This window comes from Nicotiana tabacum, chromosome 17 (genome assembly GCF_000715075.1).
Source record: "Nicotiana tabacum cultivar K326 chromosome 17, ASM71507v2, whole genome shotgun sequence".
NCBI lineage: Eukaryota > Viridiplantae > Streptophyta > Magnoliopsida > Solanales > Solanaceae > Nicotiana > Nicotiana tabacum.
In genome coordinates, this window is record NC_134096.1 from 97,955,501 (window position 1) to 97,967,596 (window position 12,096).

Genomic DNA, 12,096 nt, shown 5'->3' on the forward strand with positions numbered 1-12,096 from the left:
TATATAATAATCATTTACTATAAAAGTCACATTTTTTTCGGACAGAATTTTTATATTATGTTATAATGTATATTCTCTATGACAACATTTTACTATAATAAAAAAAAAAATCAGAACAAATGACAATGTTATAGAGAGGTTTGCTAAGTTGAGAAGAATCCAATGCAAATAGCAAATTGTTGAATTAAATTAATTCTAAAAAGTTTGATCAGATTGGTTAACATCGGACGTATCCCAATTCTAAAGACATGACATTTTGAGTGCGCTTTTGGAGTAAAATGAACAGGAAAAGATATAGGAACAATGAACAAAGAGAGGGAAAAAATAAAAGAAAAAAGAAGAAAAAGGAGAAAGGTCCTACCGGGAGTCGGACCCAGGTCGCTGGATTCAAAGTCCAGAGTGCTAACCACTACACCATAGAACCATGTTTGAATTTGTGACTGAAAAATGAAATAAGATCCATTATCTTTCTCTCAGATTCTGGGAGAGAATCACGGGATCATGGCAGTTGAGGCACGCATTTCTAGTCCCCTCTCTATTCGTCTCAAAGTTCACTCTCTATCTCTCCACTGATTAGCAATCCAAAGACGAAAACGAATCACACTATCCAACTAGTATTTGATTTCCGATCTAAAAATGTCTCAAAATCTCAATCCAAACCCAACTTACGACGTGATAATCTTAGGTGCCTCAGGTTTTACAGGCAAATACGTCATTAGAGAAGCTCTCAAATTCCTCAACGCTCCCTCTTCCCCATTAAAAAGCTTAGCTATAGCGGGCCGTAACAGTTCCAAACTTTCCCAGGCTCTCCAATGGGCAGCCCGTCCAAACCCACCACCCCAAATTCCAATCCTCACCGCCGACACAACCGACCCATCTTCTCTCCGCCACCTCGCTTCTCAGGCTAAGATCATTCTTAATTGTGTCGGCCCATTTCGTCTGTACGGTGAGCCCGTCGTTGAGGCCTGTGTTGATTCGGGTTGCGATTACTTGGATATATGTGGGGAGCCCGAGTTTATGGAGAGGATGGAAGTGAAGTACCATGAGAAGGCTGTGGATATGGGCTCTTTGATTGTTTCGGCTTGTGGGTTTGATTCTGTGCCTGCTGAATTGGGCTTGATGTTCAATTCGAGACAGTGGCTGCCGCCGGCTGTTCCTAATCAGGTTGAGGCTTACCTTAGTCTGGAATCGGACAAGAGAATTGTTGGAAACTTCGCGACGTATGAGTCGGCGGTGCTAGGTGTGGCTAACGCGGACAAATTACAGGAGCTCAGGCGCTCCAGGCCCAAGAGGCCCCGTCCTGTGGTAAGATTTTATGATTTCATTTGCTTACTAAAACATCCAATGTAATGAGGTCATCAGTGCTAGTTATCCAGTTATAGAGCTTGTTAGTCAACAACATAACATGACTGGTTGATGAAATCAAAGGGATCAATTCTGATGAACCCTAATTGGAAATGGAGAGCAGAAAGAGAGACGAGAGAGCACTGGGAGTTTAGAGAGAGAAACAATCGAGGAAAATGAATTCTGTTATTACTGTAACTGACAGTAAACATCAACAACAATATAATCCCACTAGTGATGTCTGGGGAGGATAGTGTGTATGCAGACCTTACCCCTACCCTGGGTAGAGAGTTTGTTTCCGATAGACCCTCGGCTCCCTCCCTCCAAGAACTCCCCACCTTGCTCTTGGGGTGACTCGAACTCACAACCTCTTGGTTGGAAGTGAAGGGTGCTTACTACTAGAGCAACTCACTCTTGTCTCTTATTACTGTAACTGACAGTACAAACATATATACATCAACTAATTCTAATTAATTCATCTAACCGACATTACTTAATACTCTACAGTTAAATAGACTAAACTAACATCTAGTCTCTTTTATGTAATACCCTTCTCAACACACCCCGTCAAGCTAGGTGGTGTAAAGATATCAAAAACACCTAGCTTGGAATTCAGGTACTCATGTTGCACTTTGTTCAAGCTCTTTGTCAGAATATCAGCTAGTTGATCTCTTGTTGTCACATACTCTGTTCTGACTAATCCTTCTTGAATTTTCTCCCTAATAAAGTGGCAGTCTATGTCGATATGCTTGGTCCGTTCATGAAACACAGGATTTGCAGCAATCTGCAATGCTGATTTGCTATCACAGAGGACAGTTACAGGCAGTTTGACCTCGACTCCCGTGTCTTTGATCAGTCCCAACAGCCATGTTAGTTCTGCAACCGAGGATGCTAAACTTCTATATTCAGCTTCTGCAGAACTTCTAGAAATTGTACTATGCTTCTTTGACTTCCAAGATACTAGAGAGTCACCAAACTTAATGAGAGAGCCTGTAACAGATTTTCTGGTATGAGGGCAGACTGCCCAGTCTGCATCACAGTATGCCGTGACTGTGTCCTTGTTATATCTTGATAATAGAATACCTTGTCCTGGCTGATTTTTCACATATCGTACAACTCTCAAAGCAGCCTCCATATGTGACTTCTTAGGACTTTGCAAGAACTGACTCAATGTTTGAACATTGTATGCTATGTCAGGCCTTGTTACTGTAAGATAAAGAAGTTTTCCTATCAATCTCTGGTAACTTCTTACATCAGATAGTAGTTCATCCTGCTCTTTGTTATTTGTTCCCACATGATCATCAAACTCCTTAGTGGTAAGTTTGATATATGTTTCAAGACGTGTAACAGCTAGCTTGGCTGCCCCTAACCCCACTCCAGAGATAAGTTCTAGAGCATATTTCCTTTGATGCATCAACAGGCCCTGCTCTGATCTAGCAAATTCTATACCAAGAAAGTACTTTAGGTCTCCTAGATCCTTCATCTTGAAAGCTTGTTGCAGTTTTGTTTTTGTCTTAGTAATAAGACTAATATGTGTCCCAGTTATCAGCAGGTCATCAACATAAACTAGTACAACTGTGATGCCACCCTCAGTCTTTTGGACAAACAAGGAATGGTCATGCTGGCTCTGCAGAAAACCAAAGCTAAGTAGTGCCTCTGTTAACTTGGCATTCTATTGCCTTGGTGCTTGCTTGAGACCATACAAGGATTTTATGAGCCTGCAAACTGGTCTTGACTCCCCCTGGCTCTTAAATCCTTGTGGTAAGTCCATATAAATCTCATCATGCAAATCCCCTTCGAGGAATGCATTGTAGACATCCATTTGATGTATGTGCCACTTCTTGGCAGCTGCAATTGCTAAAACAGTTCTAACTGTAACCATCTTGACTACATGAGAAAAAGTCTCCTGATAGTCAATACCCTCCTGTTGGCTGTATCCCTTTGCAACCAGTTGGGCTTTGAATCTTTCAACCTCTCCTGTGGCCTTATATTTAATTCTGTAGATCCATTTGCAACCAATTGGATGTTTACCAGCTGGTAGAGACACAATGTCCCAGGTATGATTGTCTTCAAGTGCAGCAATCTCAAATTTCATTGCTTCTATCCACCTGGGATCTCTACTGGCTTCTTCATAGGTATTAGGCTCCACAATGGAGGAGAAAGCTGCTATGTAAGCTTGATACTTGGGAGTCAGCCTCTCATAGGACACATAATTGGATATGGCATATAGAACATCCTTGTGAACATTAAGGGTAACAAAATCCTTCAACCAAATAGGAGGATTCTTCTCCCTAGTGGATCTTCTGATAGTGGCAGCATCATTAGTCTCCATTGGAGGTGATGTAGCTGAAGTTGTTGAGTCTCCCTCACTAGTAGATTCTGTATTTGAGGTATCATTTATGCTGAGATTGGGATTGTTAGGAACAACACTAGAAGATTCAGTAGATGACCTATGTGTAGGACTAGTTTGAGGCTCAACGGGTGAATTTGAGTACTCATCTGGAACATACACAGGTGCAGGAGAGGAGGTGCTTGTTTGAAAGGGAAACACCTCTTCTTTGAAGGCTACATCTCTATTAACAAAGAACACATGGTTGGACAAGTTATAGAGAATATACCCTTTCTGAACATCTGAATACCCCATATGGACTGCCATCCTTGTTCTGGTTTGAAACTTGTCAGTTTCCTGCACAACTTTGGCATAACAAAGGCAACCTAGCACCCTTAAATGTTCCAACTGAGGTTTCCTACTATACAGCAGCTCATAAGGAGATCTGCCTCCAGTGACAAGTGAAGGCATCTTGATGAGATAAATTGCTGCAAGTATACAATGGCCCTAAAACTTAAGAGGAATAGAGGCCTGAAATCTGATTGCCCTTGTTACCTCTAAAATGTGCCTATGCTTTCTCTCAGCAACTCCATTCTGCTGAGGACTGTAAGCACAGGTTCTTTGATGAACAATTCCTAGTTTCTTGAACATATCCTCACATACACTGTTAACAAATTCTGTACCATTGTCAGTCCTCACAACTTTAACTATTTTGTTGAACTGAGTACTCACATACATTAGAAACTGTTGCAAGGCCACACACAGACATCAGTCTTGAGTTTTAACAGAAAGAGCCAAGTCATTCTAGTGTAGTCATCAACAATTGTCAAAAAGTATTTATTACTATCAAATGTAGCAGTTTTGTAGGGGCCCCATACATCCACATGAATCATGTCAAATGCACTTATGCTTTTAATGCTACTAGGTGGAAATGGAAGTCTAGGCTGTTTAGCACAGGGACAAACACTACACTTATTGACAGTAGCAGATATATGTGATAAAGTACAGGAAAACATTCTCTTTAGAACTATAGAGGAGACATGGCCAAGTCTTCTGTGCCAAAGTGCAATGTCCACTTTATTCCCTGCATTACAAGCTTGAGCTGCTAATGATATTGCCACAGGCTTTCCAGGAGGTTGGTTGAGTAGAATGTAGAGCCCATCCTCTTCCTTACCAATCTCCCTCATCCTCCCATTGAAGAGATCCTGGAAGATACAAAAGTTAGGAAAGAATGCCACACAACAACATAAACCTCTAGTCACCTTAGAGACTGATAGCAAGTTGTACTTAAACTCTGGGAGATAAAAAACATTCTTGAGTATGCTTCTGTCAGAAATAGGACTGGCACCTATATGTGTAACTTGTGTGACATCACCAATAGGCAGAAACACCTTCTTAGACTTAACTGGTACAACAGAAGACTGATCTAGTAGGTTAATGTTAGACACCATATGATTTGTAGCACCAGTGTCAATAATCCACTCCTGTTGACTATTAGAGTTAGAAGCCAAGCAGGCACTATTTGTATCTGTTTCTTCTGTTTATTGTTCACTAGAGACAGAAGCCAAGCAAGCACTACTTATACCTGCTACATTTGCAGATGAAGAGGATGAGGAGCAGGTAGCTTTGTTAAGCATTTGTAAAATTTGATCATATTGCTCATTGGTGAAGGTACAGGCAAGAGGTGCCGATGGAGTGGCTGAGGCAGCATTAGAAAACCTGGCTTGAGTTTCCAACTGCTGGCCAGTTTGTGTCATCTGAGGAGCACCAATCACACTCATGTGTTGTCCAGTATATGCCATCTGTGGAGCACTCATTCTGCCCATATTCTGCCCAGTAAATGGCTTCTGTGGGGATGTGCTATCAGTAGGGCTTTGGTTTTCACACTCAGCCAAGGCACTATAGGCATTATTACCTCCTGAACCACTCTTCTTTTTGAACTTGAAGTCGGCAGGATACCCTATAATCTTGTAATAGTTCTTCTTAATGTGCCCTTTAATCTTGCAAAATTCACATTGTATGTTGTAATTCTTCTTAAACTTCTGATTGTTGCCAGGTCTGGAGCTATATAGGGTTGTGGACTCAAAGTTGTTGACATTCATATTCACAGTAGGAGTAGCTCCAAGGATACCTGTAGTAGCTGCTATAGCCCTTTGGCTTTCATCACTAATAAGCACGGCATAAGCTTGGTTGACATTAGGTAAGGGAACCATTAATAGAATTTGACTTCTAGCTTGCATATACGAGTCATTAAGCCCCATGAGGAACTGATATACTCTCAGTCTTTGAAGAAACACAAGGAAATCCTTTGATTTTGGACAATCACATCCAGGGGAAGTCATTAGGGCATCAAACTCATCCCATAAGTCCTTTAACTTTGAGTAATATACAGAAATAGATGAGTTACCTTGTGTTAGGGTTGCAATGTCTTTGTGTAGATTGAATGAACGAGTATCATTGACCTTATTGAACCTTTCTCTAAGATCTTCCCAGACGGCATGTGCATTTGTTGCATAAGCAATACCGCTCACTAAATTTGGAGCCACAGAGTTCATTAGCCATGACAGAACAATTGCATTACACCTTTTCCATTGATACCAGTACTTGTTGCGAAATCTCTCCTTCCACGTTCCATCCACCATTCCGAGCTTCTTCCGACCTAACAGAGCAATTCACATAGAGCGATACCACACTGAGTAATTATCGGAGCTTGTCAATTAGAAAGAGATCAGAGAGATGCCACTGGTATCCCCTGGGGCAAGATAGAGAGAGTAACTGCAACTGTAATTCCTTCTTCAAATTCATCATCAGACGATGCCTTTGAAGTAGTTTCTGCAGAGGCGTGGTCGAGATCTTCAATCGCCGTTGAAATTGAAAGATTGAGCTAGAGATAAGAACGAGAACTGATTGATGAGAGATTAGAAGCAGAAAATAGAGATCGAATCCACGAGCTCGAATCTGAAGCTCATGGCTCTGATACCATGATGAAATCAAAGGGATCAATTCTGATGAACCCTAATTGGAAATGGAGAGCAGAAAGAGAGACGAGAGAGCACTAGGAGTTTAGAGAGAGAAATAATTGGGGAAAATGAATTATGTTATTACTGTAACTGACAGTACAAACATATATACATCAACTAATTCTAACTAGTTTATCTAACCGACATTACTTAATACTCTACAGATAAATAGACTAAACTACCCTTCTACATCTAGTCTCTTTTATGTAATACCCTTCTCAACACTGGTACACGGGTCAAATGTGAATCAATATGTATGAAGATCTTTACAAATTCTTAATGAAGCTGATTGGAAAGAATCTATGCATCCAACCCAAAAAACTTTTAAGACTATGCCTGCAGGAGTCCTAGACTTCTATGAACTTTTTTGAAAGTACACTGCTCATGTAGGACAAATATAACGTTACACCCTCTTTGTGGACTAGAACGCGGGATTACGAGCATGTGAATGTACTTATCAAATGTTGACTTGATACCATGCGAACGAATTTGAGCATCCAACACAAAACCTTGAAGGCTATGGGTGGACTAGCTCAAGATTTATATGAACCCCTTTTTGAAGCCCTTACACTAATGTGGAGAAAATATAACCAACATTTACGTGTTAATCATAAATTTAGATCTGGCTTGCCATAATTCACGGTTTCTGGCAACTCCTGCATTCTTTGTGGGGAAAATATTAGGTAAATTTAAATGGTCGACTAGATAGCATGAATCAAAAGAAATGGAAACGGATGTACCGGAAGTGTGCTTTTAGCAGGCAATAATCCCTCTTTGATTTTAACCAGTTGACACTTAAATCTTGTATCATGGGACGATGGATTAATATAAAGTTGGATTGTAGATTGTTATCTGTTCTTATGACCCCAAAACAGCTGGATTGTAATCTGTAAGTGGTATTAAAATGTGACTACTGCCATGAGAATCTCTAGTTTCATGCTTCGTGTTTTCTTTTCTGTTTTCTTTCTTCTAATTGAGGCACGCACAGATAAACATTTACAACAAGTAGTTCTATCAGTCTACTTGCCACAGCCAACAACTATTTGATGCAGCACTACTATCTAGTCTTGTGGTGGGCCGATTAGGTGGCAGGGAGTGATGGTACATAGGCTGCAGAGAGGATGCTAATTTGAGAAATGATTGTCCTTTAAAAAGATTGCATGAATAATGAGAAAAACTAGTGGAATTAGATCTGAATGCAGTGGAAATAATGCAGAGACCTAGAAACGATTATATGCTCTGCCCTGGGAAGGCTTGAAACAACAACATATGTCAAATCGTTGCATAACTTTCTATCTTCACTATTCTTTTGTTCCAAGAGAGCAATGCTGCAGGTTAAGAAGCAATTGATCCTTTACAGTTTAGAAGTCAATTGGTCATTATGTGTTCAAACATGTGAATTTTAGTCAAAATCCAAAGTCAATTACATTACGGTCGTTTTCCTCATTTGCAGAATGTTATACAATGTATTTTACATTTGGAACTTTGAGAACCCAATTTAACTGTTTCTGTAGGACGCATGTTGTAGTCAATATTTGATGATGTTGATGAGTATACAGTAAGGATTCATAAACCTTATGATGGATAAGCATATTTATGTGAATGATGGGGATTCATGAACCTTATGGTTGATTTCTGGTGGCATGGATGAGTAGATGATGGGGATTTATAAACTTTATGATCGATGTATATGACATGAATGAGTATGTAATAGAGATTAATTGTTAAATGGACTCTATATATGTGATACCTGCTATATTTGCTAAATTTTACATTGCACATGGACATACGTATGTACCACGCAGCTATGGGGACAACATCATTCATGCCTTCCCTATTAAATAACACATTAGATCTGCGAAACATTTTATCTCTCTCTCACTCTCTAATATTTTCCTGTTTGTCTCAGATTCCTGGTCCTCGTCCTCCTAAAGGTCCATTGCTGGACCACCTAAAGGAAGTTGGTGTTTGGGCTGTAAAGCTACCATCAGCAGATGCAATTGTAGTGCGGAGAACACTTTCATGTTTGGCTGAAAATCCTGGTGGTTTACCTGGTGTTAAAGAAAGCACTGAACAGATTGAGAGGAGGGAGGCTTTTTGGTCAACCATAAAGCCAGCGCACTTTGGTGTGAAGATAGCTTCGAAATCTCTGTTAGGAGTTATTCGTTTCATTACAGTTGGGGTTTTCATTGGTCTCTTTGGTAAAACTGGTATCGGCAGATGGCTGCTCTTGAAATTCCCTTCATTGTTCAGTCTTGGATGGTTCAGGAAAAAAGGTCCAACTGAAGATGAAGTGGCAAGTGCTACCTTTAAGATGTGGTTTGTTGGACATGGATTTAGTGACGACAGTCTTGCATCACAAGGAAACAGGAAACCCGATACGGAGATAATTACAAGAGTAATGGGACCTGAGATTGGTTATTTGACAACTCCTATCATTCTTGTCCAGTGTGCCCTCATTTTGCTCAAGGAACGAGATAATCTTCCAAAGGGAGGTGTTTTCCCCCCTGGGATTGTGTTTGGCGCGACAGACCTCCAAGACAGGCTTCAACAAAATGGAATATCTTTTGATGTTATTTCAAAGAACAATGTCTAACTAAATGGTAGTTCCGTGCAGTTTTAGTCATATGGGGGCATCTGAATTTATGCCAAAGGGCGAATAATTCTACATATCCTTTTGCTTTCTTTGTGTGTTCTCTTCTGACTGTATTTTCTGTACTTTTTATATGCTTTCTGAATGCCTTAGGTGTTTCCTCAGCATTTTTCTTTCCAGAACTCTCTCCAGAATCCCTGTCCATCTTTCCTTTTACTTCTTTAACGTTTTCCTTCTTTAACGTTTTGAGGTAACTGGACAAGATTTATTTTGTTTTGACAATTTGTTGTGGTCTGTCAAATCCTATGAGTATTTTGGCTTTAACAACATACAAGTTCCATTTACCATAAGGTATACATCATTTTTCTTCTGATGGTGCAGATGCATCATTTTTCTTCTGCTTTTAACATTTCGATGAATTTCCTAAGCCTCTTCTCGGAGCTCCCTCCGATTTCCTTGGCCTTTCTGGCCTGATCCCTCACTTTCATAGCCTTAACCTTCATATCAACATCTCCCATCAAGCTTTTCACCATCTCTGCAATCTCCTCACCGTTTACTAGATTTTCCTCGCCCCAACCCCATTCTTTTACCCACCTCCCCAATCCCGCCTTCTCTACAACTTCTGCATTGAACTTTTGATCACCATGTTGTGGCCATGCCAGAATTGGTACTCCTGACCAAGCTGCATTCATCACTGAATCCCATTCGCACTGGTTCATGAAAAGTCCAATGGCTGGATGTTCTATAATGGCTTCCTCATACTCCCCTGCTTTCACTATTTTCCCTTTCTTTTCCATCTCATCCAGGACTGTACTTCCAAACAACTCCAGAAGCTCTTCTTTTAGCACCCATATAAACTTATATCCACATATCTCTAGTCCTTTCCCTATTTCTCTTAATTGTTGTGAAGAAATCGGCTCTCTAGTACCAAAGCTAACATAAACAACTGATTCAGCAGGTTGTTCATCTAACCATGGAAACTGATTGTCTTCTCCTAGCTTGTTATTTCCCACAGGACCAACAGGAAAAACAAGTGGAAGAGAACTTGTTAGTCTTCCTTCATCGAGGGCAGCAATTGTTTCTGGTTCAAACCATTCAAAGGTGTTCAGAAAAACACCGGTCACTTGAGGGAGAGATCGAGAATTTGGCAGCAAATAGGCTTTCAAGACATAGTTTGAAGGTGAATCATCCAGCCATGAACGAGGGATGCTTGATTTTGGAACCGATCCTAAACCTGGGATCTCGAGATTGCTTGAAAGGTTTTTAAATGCAGTAGGATTTTCGGACAGCAGTACTGGAAGGTAAGCTACAGTAGAGTAAAATTTAGCTGATGTCGTTGAGATAATGTAAAGGGGAATGTTGAGATTAATAGAAACTTGTGAAAGACTTGATGCAATAATAAAATCGGAGACAATTGCAGAAACTGGTTCATTCAAAGAATCTATCAGAGGGCCGAGCTGGGGAAGTGAGTTACTAATGGCATCAATTTGTATGATGAAAGGATCATTAATTTTGGAAGCTGAGGTATTCAAAGGAAGAATATGAAAATCTAGTTGCTTGATTTCAGGGTAATTGGAGAAAAAGTTGGTGATGAGTTTCGACGTTGTAGTAAAGATTTCAAGTTTCATTGTGATGAAGGTGATTTTACATTTCTGTGAAGCTAACACGGAAGCTAGTCGTAAAAATGGAACCATTTGTCCGACTCCCAAACCACTAGGGAAAAATAATATGTGAACTGGCTTTGCAGAGTTGACACTAGAATTAGACATCTTGATGGATTGACTGGTGCAAATCGAGGAATTGAAGAATGATTTATGCAGAAACATATGCTTATATTAAAGAATAAGGCGCTGCTGCGATCATATTTGTGCACATCATTATCATATTATTGTTTGGGATTCAGTAAAGAGAGAAGAAAAATAATTTAGTACAATTAGGTATTAGTTCACTTTCATATGCTTGTTTTGTAGTTTGAGGAACAGGAAAAGGAATCAACTTTAGTATCTCCACCAGATCACAAAACAATGTCACGCTTCGGTTAATTAGATTTTACTAATGTTTGGAACTGTAATTTAGCTTCAAATTAAAGGAACTCTCATATGTAACATAACAAAATGGATAACGCCAGGGGAGAATGAATCTGAAATTAACGTGAGTAAAGCTCGGATTTTAGTTCTTCGTTTAGATAAAGAACCAATTGCAGTCCAAAGAAATGCTAATCTTACCTAACTTTCGTGTGTATTTATATGGCGGCTAGTTTCAAGTAAACAAATTTGACAGTCTTGGTTGATTTGGCAATTTTCTTAAGTGGTAAATTAGTACAACTTGAAAGAACAAGAAACTCTAGGTAAGATTATAAGTTTCAGGACGGATGTCTCGGAGTTCGAGTCCTAAAATAGAGAAATTTTTGGTAAAGGGCGCTACCCCTTAGTACAAAAGTACTTACTAATAAATTAGTGATTTAAGAGGTCGTTTATCTATAGTCTGTCTGGCCAAATATATTTTATTTTTGTCAAAAGTGATTTTTTGGCCAAAAGTATTATTTTTTTCAAAAATTGAGGTGTTTGACTAATCTTTTAGAAGGAAAAAAATATTTTTGAGGAGAAGCAGAAAAAAATATTTTTTCTCCAAAAGCACTTTTCCAAGAAGTACTTTTGAGGGAAAAAAAAATATACTTAGAACCAGTTTTTAAAAGCTTGGTCAAACACAAATTATCGCTCAAAAGTATTTTTCAAATTAATTAATCAAACACAAACTGTTTATCACCAAAAATATTTTTTTGAAAAGTATTTTTGAGAAAAGTAGCTCTC

General features: G+C 39.4%; 2 protein-coding genes and 1 non-coding gene across 3 annotated transcripts; 1 reads left to right on the top strand and 2 right to left on the bottom strand.

The window, feature by feature from the left end:
- Window positions 1–352: 352 nt before the first annotated feature.
- TRNAQ-UUG (transfer RNA glutamine (anticodon UUG)) lies at window positions 353–424 on the bottom strand. The gene has a single exon. It is a non-coding gene; the product is annotated as a tRNA-Gln (tRNA).
- LOC107784731 (putative mitochondrial saccharopine dehydrogenase-like oxidoreductase At5g39410) lies at window positions 408–9,465 on the top strand. The gene is made up of 2 exons (XM_075234712.1): window positions 408–1,305; window positions 8,603–9,465. The coding sequence occupies exons 1-2, from the start codon at window positions 637–639 to the stop codon at window positions 9,287–9,289; spliced, it is 1,356 nt and encodes a 451-aa protein (XP_075090813.1). The 5' UTR covers window positions 408–636; the 3' UTR covers window positions 9,290–9,465.
- Window positions 9,466–9,568: 103 nt separating this feature from the next.
- LOC107778051 (UDP-glycosyltransferase 13-like) lies at window positions 9,569–11,322 on the bottom strand. The gene has a single exon (XM_016598230.2). It carries the CDS (start codon window positions 11,110–11,112, stop codon window positions 9,673–9,675), a length of 1,440 nt encoding a protein of 479 aa, XP_016453716.2. The 5' UTR covers window positions 11,113–11,322; the 3' UTR covers window positions 9,569–9,672.
- Between the last annotated feature and the right edge of the window lie 774 nt (window positions 11,323–12,096).

Excerpts from the sequence above, each read along its gene's own strand:
- LOC107784731 (XM_075234712.1), top strand. The coding sequence starts at position 637 with ATGTCTCAAAATCTCAATCCAAACCCAACTTACGACGTGATAATCTTA. Across the intron at positions 1,306-8,602 it reads CCAAGAGGCCCCGTCCTGTG|ATTCCTGGTCCTCGTCCTCC; the intron begins GTAAGATTTTAT and ends TGTTTGTCTCAG.
- LOC107778051 (XM_016598230.2), bottom strand. The coding sequence starts at position 11,112 with ATGTTTCTGCATAAATCATTCTTCAATTCCTCGATTTGCACCAGTCAA.